The 15,558-nt window shown below is 36.7% G+C and overlaps 1 protein-coding gene across 1 annotated transcript; it reads right to left on the bottom strand.

The window, feature by feature from the left end:
- Positions 1-3,986: 3,986 nt before the first annotated feature.
- LOC113547531 (uncharacterized) lies at positions 3,987-6,040 on the bottom strand. Its single transcript, XM_026947910.3, has 5 exons — positions 5,974-6,040; positions 5,482-5,681; positions 5,243-5,350; positions 4,907-5,050; positions 3,987-4,789 (listed from the first exon to the last, which is right to left on the bottom strand). The coding sequence occupies exons 1-5, from the start codon at positions 5,987-5,989 to the stop codon at positions 4,577-4,579; spliced, it is 681 nt and encodes a 226-aa protein (XP_026803711.3). The 5' UTR covers positions 5,990-6,040; the 3' UTR covers positions 3,987-4,576.
- Between the last annotated feature and the right edge of the window lie 9,518 nt (positions 6,041-15,558).

Raw genomic sequence — 15,558 nt, 5'->3', positions numbered from 1 at the left:
AGAACTTTTTTATACTCAATAAACCGTGATTTATTAACTTTATTCACATCCGACTTTATTTTATGTGTTTTATTGTTAAACTGAAATTTCTAGTCATTTAATGTCTTCACTTTGTAATAAATAATCTTGCAATTCAATTTAAATTTTGAAACTAATTTTTAATCAGCAGTTCAAGGTCAAAATTCAAAGTTCAAATGTTTAAGAATAGTGTATTTGTCTTGAGATAGGATTTAAAGGATTTAAAATAGTCGCTATTTAAAAAAAAAATAACATTAAGAAAAAGTCATCCAAATCGACAAAAATCAAGATTAAGATTTTTAATTTGAATTTTTTTTAACTCAAGCATCCGAAATGCCACTAGAAGAAAAAAATGGAGAAAAAAAAAACCCCAAAGTATTTAAATTAGCCTTTTTCATTAAAAAAATAAACAAATAGTAGCTTTTTGCACCAATACAGCAAATAAAAGAATAATAAAAGGTTCTGCTTATTTTTTTATTTATTTATTTTTTACATTCAAGATCAAGATCAAAGTTTGAAACTGAATAATTTTTTTTTTTTTATACATTTGAGTTGAAGATTAAAGTATCATTTTCATTCTCTTTAAAGAAAAAAATCTATAGTCTATAATCTGTATGGTTAGCAGTATTCACAGTGTTTCCACGTAAAAGTGTGTGTGTGTGTGTGTGTGTGTGTGTGTGTGTGTGTGTGTGTGTGTGTGTGTGTGTGTGAACGTGTGAATGTGTGAAACCAGATATATAACATGGAACTCGCGCTAATGCTGATGCTGCCATTATGGGACAAATTTGCATGCGAAGCAGAAAAAACCTCTGCTGCTGTGTTTAATAAGTTTTAGGTGCCTGTGCAAACCATAACCAGGGCAGTTAAGCTCCATTTTTACTTTAATTTACTGCCACGTTATTAACTACACCTCCATCACGGCTACACTCCTTGTCCAGGTTATCAGGTTCGCCTTCAAACCTGCCAGACTTCACACATTTTGTGTATTAGCAGAATATTTAAAAATCTCTACATGTGTATTTGACCTAGTTAACATTACTCAAGTTAACTTTTTTTTTTTTTACCTTTTTTTTAAGCCAATTTTCAATTTTTGGCATTTTTTTTTGTGGCCAAAACTTCCGTTTATCCCCAACATCTTGAGTTAACATCTTAACTCAAACACGAGTGTCAATTTTATCCCCAAGCACCTGGAGGTTACTGTAAAACGTATGTACCGTATACACACACACACACACACACGCTCCAGTTTCATCCATGACAGGCCGGACCGTGCTGATTGAACTTGGCCCCACCCCCTTTTTTTTATTTTAATTTTTTTTAAAATTAATTTTATCGAATGAACAGCTGCGTCGCAAAAGGATCCAGTGCTATTGGCTGAAAAATCATCTCTCATCAATATTGTCCGATCAGTGAGCCTCATTTTTCAGTCTTTTAGTAAAGTTGTGTGTCGCTGTTTTCGTACAAGCCGAACTAAAGAATTCTTGATTGATTTACAAAAATTTCGCTAATTTTCTACTTGCCACACGAACGCTTCCGCCTTTTATAGGGTGCCATTACTTTTGTCTTAACTGAACGGCTAAATCTTGTTTGATTTATGGATTTAATTTATTAATTTAAGTCGACTGAATTTTTCAGTTCATCGGTAGCACGTTTCTTCTGTGAACGCTCCTGCGGACGATTTCTTCGTCAATGAATAAATTCGTTAAAAAAAACGTAGACTGCTATTAAACCCTGAAAGTTTTATGTTAAATAATAAATTGTTTCATTTCTTTTCCATACCCAGTGAACTACTGAAATAGTCTAACATTTATACCCTCATTAAATATTTGGAAACATCCCCATGGCCTGTAGATAGAAGTTTTTACATTTTTAAATTTAATTTAAATTGAAATTTTTTTATCACAGTAATTTTTTTTTGTAAAGTCTCAGTTTCCAATATGAGTTCAGCGCTGTGGTTTCGAAATTTTTACCCCTTACCCGACTCAAATCAGCAAGCAAAAGGAATGAATCATTTCAGCGTTATGTTGTGAAACAAGATTAAATATTTGGAAAGAAAATATAATATTGGTAACAGCAGAAAGTGCTTTGCACCAAGAATCCAAACTCGACGTCTAATTCAGATTCAAATGAAGGAGCATAACTCCTAAATAAATAAATAAATAAATAAATAAATAAATAAGCCCAATTTAATTGCAATGTTTAGCAAAAGTTTGAATGCATATAGACACGGCTTGGGGAACCGGTTGCGGCTTGGCATGTGAAAGTAACACTGAAGAACAACTGTTACATAACGGCTACGCAGCAGCAACATCTGGAAGGAAGTGTCTTTCAAAATGTCTCTAGGTTCGGTGTCGAAGCGGCAAAAAAAACGCTTTAGTCATCAGTCAGGTGGTCGCGTGTGTCAGAGTGCGTAGTGCAGCTGCAAATCACAGGTTTTTATTAAATGCACTCGTTCTAATATGTTATGGTTTCTATGGAAACGGCTCATTTTCAGGGTCTTGCACATAATCGCGTGTAATGACTGAGTTAATGACGTCTTCTGTGAACAGTTGTTCGCATTTATGGAAGGAGTCTCCAGTGTCAGTGCTTTGTAACAGTCAGAGGTAAAGCTGTAACTTTTCCTTCATAAGGTTTCCGAGTGTTTATATCGCAGATTGTAACATCAAATTGATAAAAAGAAAAAAAAAGTATGATGTGTCCTTTTTTAATAAATAAAAATTGTAATGTGGTATATAAGAGGAATAAAACTATAGGAAAATAATCAGCTTCCAGGTGATAACAGTAACTCCGCTTCATCACACCATCCCCTAATTTAACAGCAACACACACACACACACACACACACACACACACACACAAATGTGTGATGACAAATTTTATTGGTTTAAAACTGTGGCATTAAAAGCATTAATTTATTTTAAAATATGAACTATATGAGGCCTCAATCCACCCTAGTTTTTTCCTCTCTTTTCAGGAAAAGCCGGTTTTTCTTTCTTTCCTTCTTTTTTGTTTTTTTGTTGTCGAAATCTTGGAATGTTTTACAGTGATAAAACAGGGATTTCCCAAATGATGAACGAATGTCAAGACAAAAATATGACTTATGTGGGATCTGAGGCCGTCAATAAAAATAACTACTCCATAGTGACTGCATGAGCATGTGACAAGATTTCCCTTCCTGTGCAAGACTGCAGAGGTCACGCAAGAGTGTCATGATGCTGCGCAATGCGCATGGAGTTGTCAGGCGTTTCACCAACACTGATCGTGGAGAGTTTCCTAGAAAAAAGAAATGAGAGTAGAAGTGCCACCGGGTTTCTGTTTAATCTTTAGTCTGTTCTCTGAGTCATTAAACTAAACATCATGACAAATCACGGCATGACAAATGAAGTTCAGATCCAAAAGATCAGATAAATGCAAATAGGGATAAAAGCTGGATTTAGTGAGTTTGAGATAGAAGTAAAAAATTAAATTTCCTCTTGGTTTGACGTCACGACCACAAAGTCTTTAACTGACTAGCTGCGTTAGACTTACGTCCCTTTTTTCCGACTCGGCCTTAAGTCACCTCAGTGTGTTGCATTCAGAAAATTATTCAGCTTCTTCTGCTTTTTTTTTTTTTTTAGCGCCTTTTTCCAGAATTTCATTTTCTGGAGACCCTTAGAGTGTTTATTGTTACTTTCTCATTTTATATATTATTATTTTTAAAAATTTTACATTTAAATTTTGTTTAACTTTTTTTGCATTTTATTTTAGTTACTTTTCATTTCTATAAATTTTTATATACTTCTTAATGTTAATAATTCAAAATATTAATATGATAAAATATAGGATATATGAAAGAAAAATGACATTGTGTTAACGTTTATTTATTTATTTATTCTTTTTTTTTTTGTTTCATACAAATGTAGTACATTGGTCAAACGGAAAGAAATAGGTAAAAAATAAATTTAAAAAAAAAAAAAAGGTTCAGTTTCCCTTAACAGGAAATGAAATTGTTTTTCCAAAAAAAAGCAACCAATAAATATGATATTTCTTGTAATACGCGACATTAAAAACTTTTATACCACATGCGTATTTTATATAAATAAAAAAATACATACGATATATTAATGACAAAATGCTTTTATAAATACACGTAAATAAATAATGATTTCCAGCATAGATACTCTATAGTAAAAGAAAAACAAAATAAACATCTAATAAAGATCTAATGTAGATCATAACTTAGTTGTGGTGGTGATGAGGATGTGAGTAAAGAACATCATCATCATCATCATCATCATCATCACATGGCAAGTCAACAAAGTTACTAAGGAAAACAAGTAAGGTGAGCAAATGACCATGAGCTCACTACTGCTTGGTGATGGGTGTGGCGTAAATACATAAATAAATGAATAAATAAATAAATATTCGCATTGTTTAAGTCCATGTGCTCCTGGATATTGACAAATCATGTAAACAAATGATTCACCTGAAAAGCGGAGGCCAGTAGTAACGTACATCAACACTGTCCACAAAAACCTTAATATTTTCATTACAGCATTTGTTACTAGGTTCCATGGATTTATGAATCTTGAGTCTCTTGTTCTACCGGGGAGATGATCATGCTCTGAAGGCTACGGCTAACGTCCTTGGCGAACTGTCTCAGCTGGATCAGGGCCAGATGTGCTGCCACCTGGGACACGTATTCGTTTTTCAGTTTAGGAGCCAAATCCTCCTGCAGTTGGCTTTCTGATACCTTCTCTGGCCCATTCACCGCCTTAATCACATGCTGCATCTGGAGAATCCAAGAGGAATGAAAGGAATGAGCAAGAAGATTCACAGTGGGAGAAGAGAAAATTCCAACAAAGCTGAAGATTTACGCTGCTACTAGGATCAAGGGAGGGTTTATTACCTTGTGGACGTGCAGCAGTGAATCTCGCAGGTCATACAGGAAATCATTTAGCTTCTTGGGTTTAAAGTGCACCAGCTCGCTGATCACCTTCAACAGAGTCTTGTGCAGCTTGAGACCCTCAGCTATCCGGCCCAAGGAAACGTCCTGGAAAGAATGTGTTGAGGGAAGACCAACAGACGTTACACACTTGCCCCGTATTTGGTACGCATGAGCAAGTATTCCCTGGGCTTTCAATATATCATCTGTTTTAGCAGGATATATTTATGTGCTAAAGCATTTCTATAAACTGATCAGTCTTTTGAATTAAAAAAAAAAAAAATTAGAATCAGTACATACCAGTTTAAACTTGTCTGAGAGGGGCTGAAGAGGACTTGGTTCTGGTAAAGCAAGAGAGTCCTTGAGGAACTGCAATGTGCTCAAATCACTCTCGTCTAGAGACAGCGTCTGCAACAAAAAAGGAAGGGAAGTTATTTTTAAAGCGTGTTCAGACAGGATGTAGGGACGAAGCAACCATCAGCACATACTGAAAGCGCTCAAGCCCCGCAATGTACCGCACAGATCTGTCCTGATCTTACCGTAGTGTGGATCAGTGATTTGTGCACGGCAGGAATATCACTGAGTATCTTCGTGATCAAGCTGAGAGCGTTCTCTGCAGCGTCCTGAAATTCAGAGCTTCTCATGACCTCCATATCCTTTACATCCAGGGTGTGTTGAGTCTCTGGTACCGGCGCTGAAAGCACAAATCTTCCCAGAGTGCTTAGAGCAAAGTACATACCTGCGGAGGACAGAAGAGAAGGAAGACTTAGCTTTTCATTGGATTATCAAGGTGCAATATGATCAGCTCAGCCAACCCAGAGAGTGAAGCAGAAGGAGTGGCTGAAAATACACAAGCCTCGGGGCATTTGACATTTGAGTGACGGAGTATTACAAGTGAATCCAGAGCCAGAATCCAGAGCCAGAGTCAAGATCTTGCAGACTACCCTTTCATTACAGGTGGAATTCCTTTCTACATAACTGCATAAACTGAGCTTATAACTATGCCTGAGATAAAATGAGCAAGTACTCACCGAGATAGAAGTACATATTAGCTTAGCTTGCTTCACAGTTTCAGTCAGCTATACTGGCCATCTAAAGATTTGAGGCCGTATAAGTAGGCATCCACCGAAAGATGCCGGAAACCCCGTGATGTCATAGGAAACTTTCATCATACATTTTTTTTTTTCCATTTTAAGTAAGTTCAATCATTTCACTTATTCCTTAATGGTCCCTACTTATAATAAATATAAATATACATTTAAAAAGTTGAATCTAGACTACTAGTTACTGTTGTGTAATACCTGTTTCACTACTTCTTAAAAAAAAAATCTTTCTTGACTAAATAACTCACACCTTTCACCAGGTCCACCTGGAGCTTTACAGAGCTTTTACCGTACTAAATGTGGTTTTGTAGATGTTCTTGATTAAATTTTACTGTTCATTATTTCTGAGAAAACGGCGAACAATTTTTTTGATGACTTGTCTTGTACTCATACAAATCGCCTCCGATCAAATGTCTCATTTATGAGACTGATCGGAAGGTTGGGAGTTCAAATTCAAGCGCCGGCAAGCCGCCATGGTTGGGTCCTTGTGTAAGACCCTCAATTGCTCAGTTGGAGTCTTAACTGTAAGTCGCTTTGGATAAAAGCATCACCCAAGTGAGTGAATGTAAATGTCCTGCCTCATAAACAAATTCCCCTTTCCAAACCAGTCCTGATCTCGGCTTGAACGTGACCCCAGGAACATGTCTGTATGCTACAGCATGCAGTTAATATACACAAAGCTACTGAGCAAGAGACAATTTGGAGCTATGGAAGGATGTTAGGGGTGGAATGCGCCTAACGTCCCAGGGTTCCCGGTTCCATCCCGAGCTCAGGTTACTGTCTGTGCAGAGTTTTGCATGTTATTCCGATGTCCGTGTGGGGTTTCCTTGGGTTTTGCAGTTTCTTCCCACCTCCCAGAAGCATAGTGAAAGTACCCAGATTATGACCATGTGCTTTTTTAAAATAAATAAAAAAAAACCACTGCATCAGCACCAGATACGTTAACCATTTTTATGGTTAACTCGATTATTAGTTAACTCGATACTAATTAAAATGCCACTCAGACAAATTCTTTACCACTTGAAAGAGTGCCAGTTGACTCATTCCTGATTGCTTTCAAGTTCCCGAGATAGGTTTGTGCCCCCGGGATGATGAAATCTCGGTTTTATGCATTATATTCATTGTAAAAGTTAACTCACAGCGCTCTAAAATTCAACCTGCAGAAAAGTCCACGCTGAGGAAACTTTTACTCTAACATATAACCAGCCGTATAAAGCTCGCACGTCTCGCCGTCATTATAACTAATAATTCATTTACTTTTTAAAAATCACAGACTGATATTCTATATTATACTACAGCAAAATGTTAAATTCTGATTGGTCAGGAGGTGTTGATTCATGTTCTACAAATGACCCATAACATTAAATGTAACTATAATTATATGGATAAAAAGTATAATGTGTCACTCTTTAATAAATCAAATAAAAAAAAATGATCATGTAAATATCATCAGAATAAAAAGCTTCATTTTGGAGTATTTTCTGATTGAAGCAAGACAATAAAAAAAATAAATAAATAAAATAGATATCATGGTTCTGATTGCAGATATGCTTTGTCATTTATTTTGTATTCATTTATTATTTTTTGTGTGAAATTAAACATATTTATACAAATGAGGCTTGGTCTACATGCATAGATGTGCAGGTGAGGTGGAATTTTTTGGATATAGGAAGAAAGTTTGTTGTGCTCCCATTAGTACTTGTGCTTTCTATAAGGTTTTCCTTGTCACTGGGATGCTTTTCTCAAGCGTACCCATTTTCGTACACTTTAGTATGTATCTTTTACTAAGAAAAGTACCTTTTAAAGCTTTAAAAGGTACAATCTTTTTTAAAGCTACAATACTGCAACATTTCCAGGTGAAAGATGTATATTAAAGGTACAAATGTTAAGATAAGTGACGACAATTCGGTGCCCTTTTTTCCCCGAGAGTGCGTAGAGGAAACAACCTGTTCAAGCATATAGGACAGGATGCGATTTTGTCGAGTGTGCGGAGCTTAAAAACTTCATCAAAGTTTCCCAGAGATTGGGAAAAACTTCACCTGGTCTTTAGTTAATCTTCAGCTAACCCAGTTTGGGGTGATCCTGTGCTCACTGTAGCCTCAGATTCCTGTTCTTGGCTGACAGGACTAGGATCCATCCTCCTCAATATTTGACATGCTTTTCTGCTCACCATGGTTGTAAAGAGTGATTATTTGAGGTACCGTAGCCTTCCTGTCAGCCGTCCGTCTATTCTCCTCTGAACTTTCTCATCAGAAGGTGTTTCCACCTCCAGAACTCGCACTCGCTTGATGTTTTTTGTTTTCCGCACCACTCTGTATAAACTCTAGAGACTGTGAAAATCCCAGCAGGAGATCAACTGTTTCCGAAAATTCTCAAACTCGCACCAAAAACCATGCCATGCTCAAAGTCCCAGAGATCACATATTTTTTTTCCTTCTCATTCTGTTGTTTAATATGGACATTAACTGGAACCTGTATTTTCATGATTTTATGTATTGCGCTGGCTGCCGCCAAATGGTTGCTGATTGGATAACTGCATGAATGCAGACATACAGGTATTCGTTTGTGTGTGTGTTTTTTTTTAAAAACATTTTATAGACACAATTAATCAAAAAAATAACAAAGGAATAATTGATATGACCAAAACAGTCATTCAAAAGTCATTCCTCCCTGCAGTACCTCACCTTAAATCAGTGTTTTGATGCTATCTGTCTGTCTATCTGTCCATCTATTTACTGAATGCCTGTGCTTTCCACAGTTCAGACATAACTTTGTGACACACACGAGTCATCTGTTCCATCAGCTGCATCACTTGTTGGTGTTGTAAGCTTATGCCATGCTGAATCATTAGCCCATACAGAGAAAAGACAGAGCAAGACATGAGAAAATAGGGAAATAAATCATTATGCGGGAACAGATGTCCTCATCAGCATGAGTTTCATGACATTTCTTTACACAGGACCAGGTCTAGGTCTTTAACAGTTTATACACCTCAGGTGTATTCGGGCAGGTAAAACAAGCAAAATACACACAACAGGAAAATACTGATTAGTAATAACATTACTGCCCCCTGCTGGAACAGAATAAAACGGAACGAGAAGGGTGCCACTACAATCTGAATTTAATACGGACAAATCTCAATTGTTATGCCTTTAGTTGAACTTGTAGTAGAAGTTTTGTACAGTTGAAATTGGCTTGAATTTCCGTACAGGGTTTGAAATAAAATTTTCTTATGATCCCTTGTAGAAAATTCAAATTCGATATTTGGTGGCACAATCCATTTCAAACCCTGACATAAATATACATTGTACATAAAAACACCTGTATGCAATTATCCAATCAGCCAAGGACAGGAATCTGAGGTTGAAATTTGGAAAAATGACCAGCCGACATTCTTCTAATCTTTAACTCTCCAGTGTGGGTGAGTCTCAGATTCTTGTTCTTGTTCTTGGCTGACAGGAGCAGAACCTGATGTGGTCTTCTGCTGTTGTAGCCCATCCTCCTCATGGTTTGATGTACTGAGATGCTTTTCTGCTCGCCACGGTTGTAAAGAGTGGTTGAGTTACCATAGCATTCTTGTTAAACCAGTGTTGCCAATTTAGAGATTTTTTCGCTATATTTGGCAGCTTGTTTTTTCACATGTTGAGGGTCGACCCAACACCAGTATGTAAAGCCTGATTGAGTTACGCTTGGATGAGTTGATGTTCCCAGCGACCATCATCATTGTTCCCAACCAATCATTGATCAGCATTGTTCTCATTGACCAATCACTGATCAGCATTGTTCCCATCGTCCATTGTTCTCATTGACCAATCACTGATCAGCATTGTTCTCATCGACCAATCACTGATCAGCATTGTTCTCATCGACCAATCACTGATCGCCATTGTTCTCATCAACCAATCACTGATCACCATTGTTCTCATCGACCAATCACTGATCGCCATTGTTCTCATCGACCAATCACTGATCAGCATTGTTCTCATCAACCAATCACTGATCAGCATTGTTCTCATTGACCAATCACTGATCAGCATTGTTCTCATTGACCAATCACTGATCAGCATTGTTCCCATCGTCCAATCACTGATCAGCATTTTTCTCATTGACCAATCACTGATCAGCACTATTTCCATCAATCCATCACTGATCACCATCGTTCTCATCGACCAATCACTGATCGCCATTGTTCTCATCGACCAATCACTGTTCTCCATTGTTCTCATCGACCAATCACTGATCTCCATTGTTCTCATCAACCAAACACTGATCAGCATTGTTCTCATCGACCAATCACTGATCAGCGTTGTTTTCATCGACCAATCACCAATCAGGATTGTTCTCATCGACCGATCAGTGATCACCATTGTTTGTTCTCACATTTCTTTTTTGCTTCATTTTAAACTCTTCTTCCATCCATAAATGTTTTCTTCATGTCTATTTCACAACTCCTCGCTATCGCTCCTTCTTTTTCTTTTTAACGTGAAAAGGTTAGTTATTATAATCGGTTATTTTCTATTCAGACAAAACTCTATTCTGTTTTTGCTATTTTCTATCTAAGTATCTTCAGAAAATCTTCCTACTTCATACACACAAATCTGATCAGTGAATATTAGCCTGCAAATTAGCCTGTGACGTCACCTAGCGGCTTCTAGCGGCTTTTTGCGCATGCTTTAGCTACTTTCCTCCGAAAACAGTCGGCAACACTGGCTCCCACCCGTCTGACCATCCTTCTCTGATCTCTCTCATCAGATCTCCAACTCGCTGCATGCTGGTTGTTTGTCGCACTATTGTGTGAACCCTAGAGACTGTTCTACGTGAAATAACTTTACGAATGAGTAGCTGTACAGGTGTTCCTGTACATTAAGATAGTAAAATAAGTGTATTAATACATCAACACATTACACATCTGCTTCAAAGAAGAGGTGAACAACCTCAAAGTTCACTTAGATGTAATGTGTAATTGTGTAAAATGACTGATTATTCACTGCAGCATGTAAATCATCTGCTCTTATTGCACACAGTGAAGGAGTACATATGAGATCCAGCATTAAATTCAGATCTGTTGCTGCAATGCAGGTTCCTCAAACTTTTTTCTCAAGAAAAAATGTGATGAGCCACCGGAGATGACACAGCTTCTTCTGATATAACGTTCATCATCACAGGATGGTGTAATGAGTACTTAAGTAGTGATTCATTACTAATGAAGATTTTATACTTTCTTTCCAATGGAAAAAGAAAGAAAGAAAGAAAGAAAGAAACCTGGCACTATTGAGGACTTCTGTTTTCTGAAATGAGAGCATAAACAAACACACAAAAAAAATTCATATATTTAAATATATATATATATATATATATATATATATATATATATATATATATATATATTCATTATAATTATAATTATAATTATCAGTTTTGTAGTGTGTATGAAATATATATTTCATATATATATATAAATATTCATACACACTACAAAACTGATAATTATAATTATATGACTGATAAATGACTTGATACGTGTGTGGGTGTGTGTGTGCTGATGCATTTTTTAGTACAGGTGGGTGTGTGTGAGTGTAACAATGTCTACGCACACACACACATCATTCCATTAGCTCAGCTTCTGCTGTAACGTTCATGACCACTGCGAGCGAATTTCCTTCATGTTGTAATTAGAAGTCAGGCCTTCACTGTAAAATTGTTTCGATGAAAATGTCAAGCGATTCCTCTAATGGAAAAGGAGCGGGTAGTTTTGGAAATAAATAATTCGCGTTTCAAACGAAAACATGAGTGGGATCAGATAATCTTATATCTGGATTGGACCTATGGCTTTAAGTAAATTTTATTTTATTGTTTCATTTGAGTATTAGTTGCTGATCATACTTCATAATACATGAACATATAATACATATTATTTTTATATTATGTAAAATTATTATTATTATAATATGTAAAATATTAAATTTTTACATGTATAGTCCCCTCTGAAAGTAGTGGAACTGAAAGGCCAATTCTTTTGTTTTTGCTGTACACTGAAGACATCTGAGATTGAGATCAAAAGAGTAGGAGATGATAGATCAGAATTTCAGCTTTCATTTCCTGACATTTAGATGTGTCAAACAACTTAAAACATGACACCTTTTGTTTGAACCCACCCGTTTTCAAAAAATATTGGAACAAGTGTTTCTTACTGCCCAGGTGTGTCCTGTTAGATTGATTGTTTAAACATTTAATAGCTCTGAACATCTATTCTTGGTGTGAGCCCTGGGTTTCACCTGTGAAGACTGCATTTGTTGTTTAAACAGGATAAACCAACATGAAGACCAGAGAGCTGTCTATGGGAGAAAAACAAATCATTTTGAAGCTAAGAGCTAAAATCAATCAGAGCCATTACACAAGCATTGGGCATAACCAATATAACAATTTGAAATGTCCTGACAAAGAAAGAAACCACTGGAGTATTAACAACCAGACATGGAAAAAAAAAACAGCAGTTGATGACAGAAACATTGTAAGAGCTGTGAGGAAAAACCCCAAAACCACAATGACATCGCCAACAACCTCCACAGGGCACGAGTGAAGGGATCACAACCCACCGTTTGAGAAAGACTTCGAGAGCAGAAATATAGAGGCCATACCACAAGATGCAAACCCACTCATCAGCAGTAAGAATCAGAAATCCAGATTGGAATTCACAAAGAAATACAGAAATGAGCCACAAAAGTTCTGAAACCAAGATTAACCTCTACCAAAGTGATGGAAAGGCCAAAGTGTGGAGAAAGAAAGGATCTGCTCATGATCCAAAACATACGAGCTCAAGCACGGTGGAGGTAGTGTCATGGCTTGGGCTTGCATGGCTGCTTCTGGAACAGACTCACTAATCTTTACTGATGATGGAGCTCATGATGGATGATGGAGCAGAATGAATTCAGAAGTCCACAGAAACATTCCGTCTGCCAATTTACCGATTGCAAGCAAGGGATATGCAACCAAATATTAAGTGTTAAGTTATTTTAATTTACTTTAAGACAATCTGTTCCTATACTTTCACTCATCTAAAAATTCTTCCTGGCAGAAGTTTGACTTCTGATTTGTTCAAATGTTTTTTATTTTATTTTATTTTTTTCATGTAAATATCACTTTGAGGTTCGGGACAAAGATTTTATTATATATAATAATTTTTCATATGTATGTATATATATATATATATATATATATATATATATATATATATATATATATATATATAAAACAATTAAAAAAGTATATATTAACATTACACAGCAGATTATGGTAATGTTTTTCATTTTGTTTGTTTGTTCATTAGATTTTTTTTTTTTTTTTTTTTAACAATTCACAATGACGCCATAAAACGGTCTGGGATTTCCTTTTCTTCACAGTTTGTTCCAGCAGGTGGCACTGTTCTCGTACACAATCCGTGACTAGCTTTAGAAAAGGAGAGGAACCATAAAATGTCAGTGAGACCCCCCCCCCCCTACACATATATATATATATACACACACACACACACACATACACACATATACACACACACACACTCAGAGCTCCTGAACTCTCCATCCCCTCCTGTGGAAGGTGAGCCGCACTAAAATGTAAGTGAACCTGAGGCAACAGGTGTGTGTTTGGTATCAGGCTATAACATTACCTGTCATACCACACACACATACACACACACACACACACAAACACACACACAACTCCAACTGACAGAGACCCTATTAGTTTACTTTTCCATTCAGCTGTCTGGAACAGGCCCTAATGTCTTTTGGCCACTGTGCACACAATACATGTGTGTGTGTGTGTGTGTGAATTTTTTAAATTCATGCCTGTATAGCTGAGTCTAATCATATCACGTTTAACTTTTCATCTTATGTATGTGGATGTTCTTCTGTTTGCCTCATCATGTACACTTGTACATTCCCGAGCTGATGTTATTTCTTAACGCCTTCTTCTTACGTCCTCAGTTCCTTGCCGTGTCCCTGCAGTTGTCCAGTTCTGTGTGTGTGTGTGTGTGTGTGTGTGTGTGTGTGTTTGTTTGTGTGTGAGAGAGAGTTAGATGTCAAAGAGGGACGACATACCATCTATATTTCAGTAGCGCTTGTCAGACGCGCCTTGGCTCGTTTCAGTTCTTTGAACTCTGCTTTTCTCTGACAGTCTCCGACTTCCTGCTCAGTGACACACAACAACCTTGTCTTCTTTGTGCACTAATCTGGAAATGGTTTGTCAATTCAATCCTCTTTATTTCAACTGGCAAACACTATGTTGGTGTTGGAACAGGTTTGATGTTTGGTGTACCTGCGTTTTGCCCCTTTAAATTAGTAACAGGGTAGAAAGTAACAGGGTCGAGGGGTTTTTCCTTTAGCATAGAACTACAAACACAAATACACGAAATGTGCTGAACTAGCATCCGTGTTAACAGCGTGACGACTTTCTAGGGATCTATTAACAGTATAGGTTTTAAATTAATATGTCTATAACTTGGGAACAGGGTTGTACTTTCCAAATCACAATAACGCTGAAAAGAAAGAAAAAAAAAAAAGAATGACAATACTTTTCTTCTTCCCATGATCTTCAGGAAATTCGGTTTCCATTCAGCTAATTTTGTGACTTGCTCCGATGGCAGCTTGTTGCACCAGAACTAATTTAGGGGTTTACAGTTTTTTTTTTTTTTTTTTTTTTTTTTTAATGGGGTTCTTTTTACTTTAATTGAGTTTTTTTTTTTACTTACACAATAACACTACAAAAAGTGGAAAAGTTCCCGAAGAGTGAATACTTATGCAATGTATTGTATCTAACACAGAAATACAAAGTGGTATAATCCAGTTTTAAACACTGTTATGAAGGGCAGAGGTATTAAATAATAAAAAAAAAAAAAAAACAAAAAGAAAAAAAAAAGTGTGTGTCTACGTAAAAACGGATGGAAGTCAGAATGACGGTTTCATGACGACTCTGTTTGAAGGCAGCAGTATTTCCCCTGCTGAATTCTGAAAAGTGATTTGTGTTTGCAATCAAGCTGCACAAATCGCCCCGTCTCCAGATAATAATCACGGTTATGAAAGCCTTTAGTCATTTCCTTTACGGCTTCACTTTCCGATCGCTTCTAGTTTATGAAAAGGGTCTGAAATACACCCAGAGGCCGGGTCTGTACATCACATTACAGCTCATCACGCTGGGATTGATTTGCATATTATAATCCATGAAATCCACAAGGACGGGATGGAAATCGAATAGCTTTCCTTTGGGAATTAAAATGTCTCTTTATGTACGCTGGACTCTGTTGTAGTGAGCTATCCCAGGCCCCAACGCAGCTGAATATGAGCCGCGGCTGAAACGTTATCATTATGACGCTATTCTATTATACATTTATAAATGTGGTTATGTTATAAAACACTCAGGAAATGAGTCTATTGTGTTCCACTGTGGAGAGAAGACTATAAAGCAACAGGTTTGGAACAAACAATGGTGAAGAGGAAAAGACTATTTAAAAGTCTTT

This window comes from Pangasianodon hypophthalmus, chromosome 12 (genome assembly GCF_027358585.1).
Source record: "Pangasianodon hypophthalmus isolate fPanHyp1 chromosome 12, fPanHyp1.pri, whole genome shotgun sequence".
Taxonomy (NCBI): Eukaryota; Metazoa; Chordata; class Actinopteri; order Siluriformes; family Pangasiidae; genus Pangasianodon; species Pangasianodon hypophthalmus.
The sequence above is the reverse complement of the archived record's forward strand: the minus strand, read 5'-3'. Positions and strand labels throughout refer to the sequence as shown.

Coding starts and splice junctions, on each gene's coding strand:
- LOC113547531 (XM_026947910.3), bottom strand. Junction 5,351..5,481: donor AATCACTGATCCACACTACG/GTAAGATCAGGA, acceptor TTTTTGTTGCAG/ACGCTGTCTCTAGACGAGAG. Junction 4,790..4,906: donor CACTGCTGCACGTCCACAAG/GTAATAAACCCT, acceptor TGGATTCTCCAG/ATGCAGCATGTGATTAAGGC.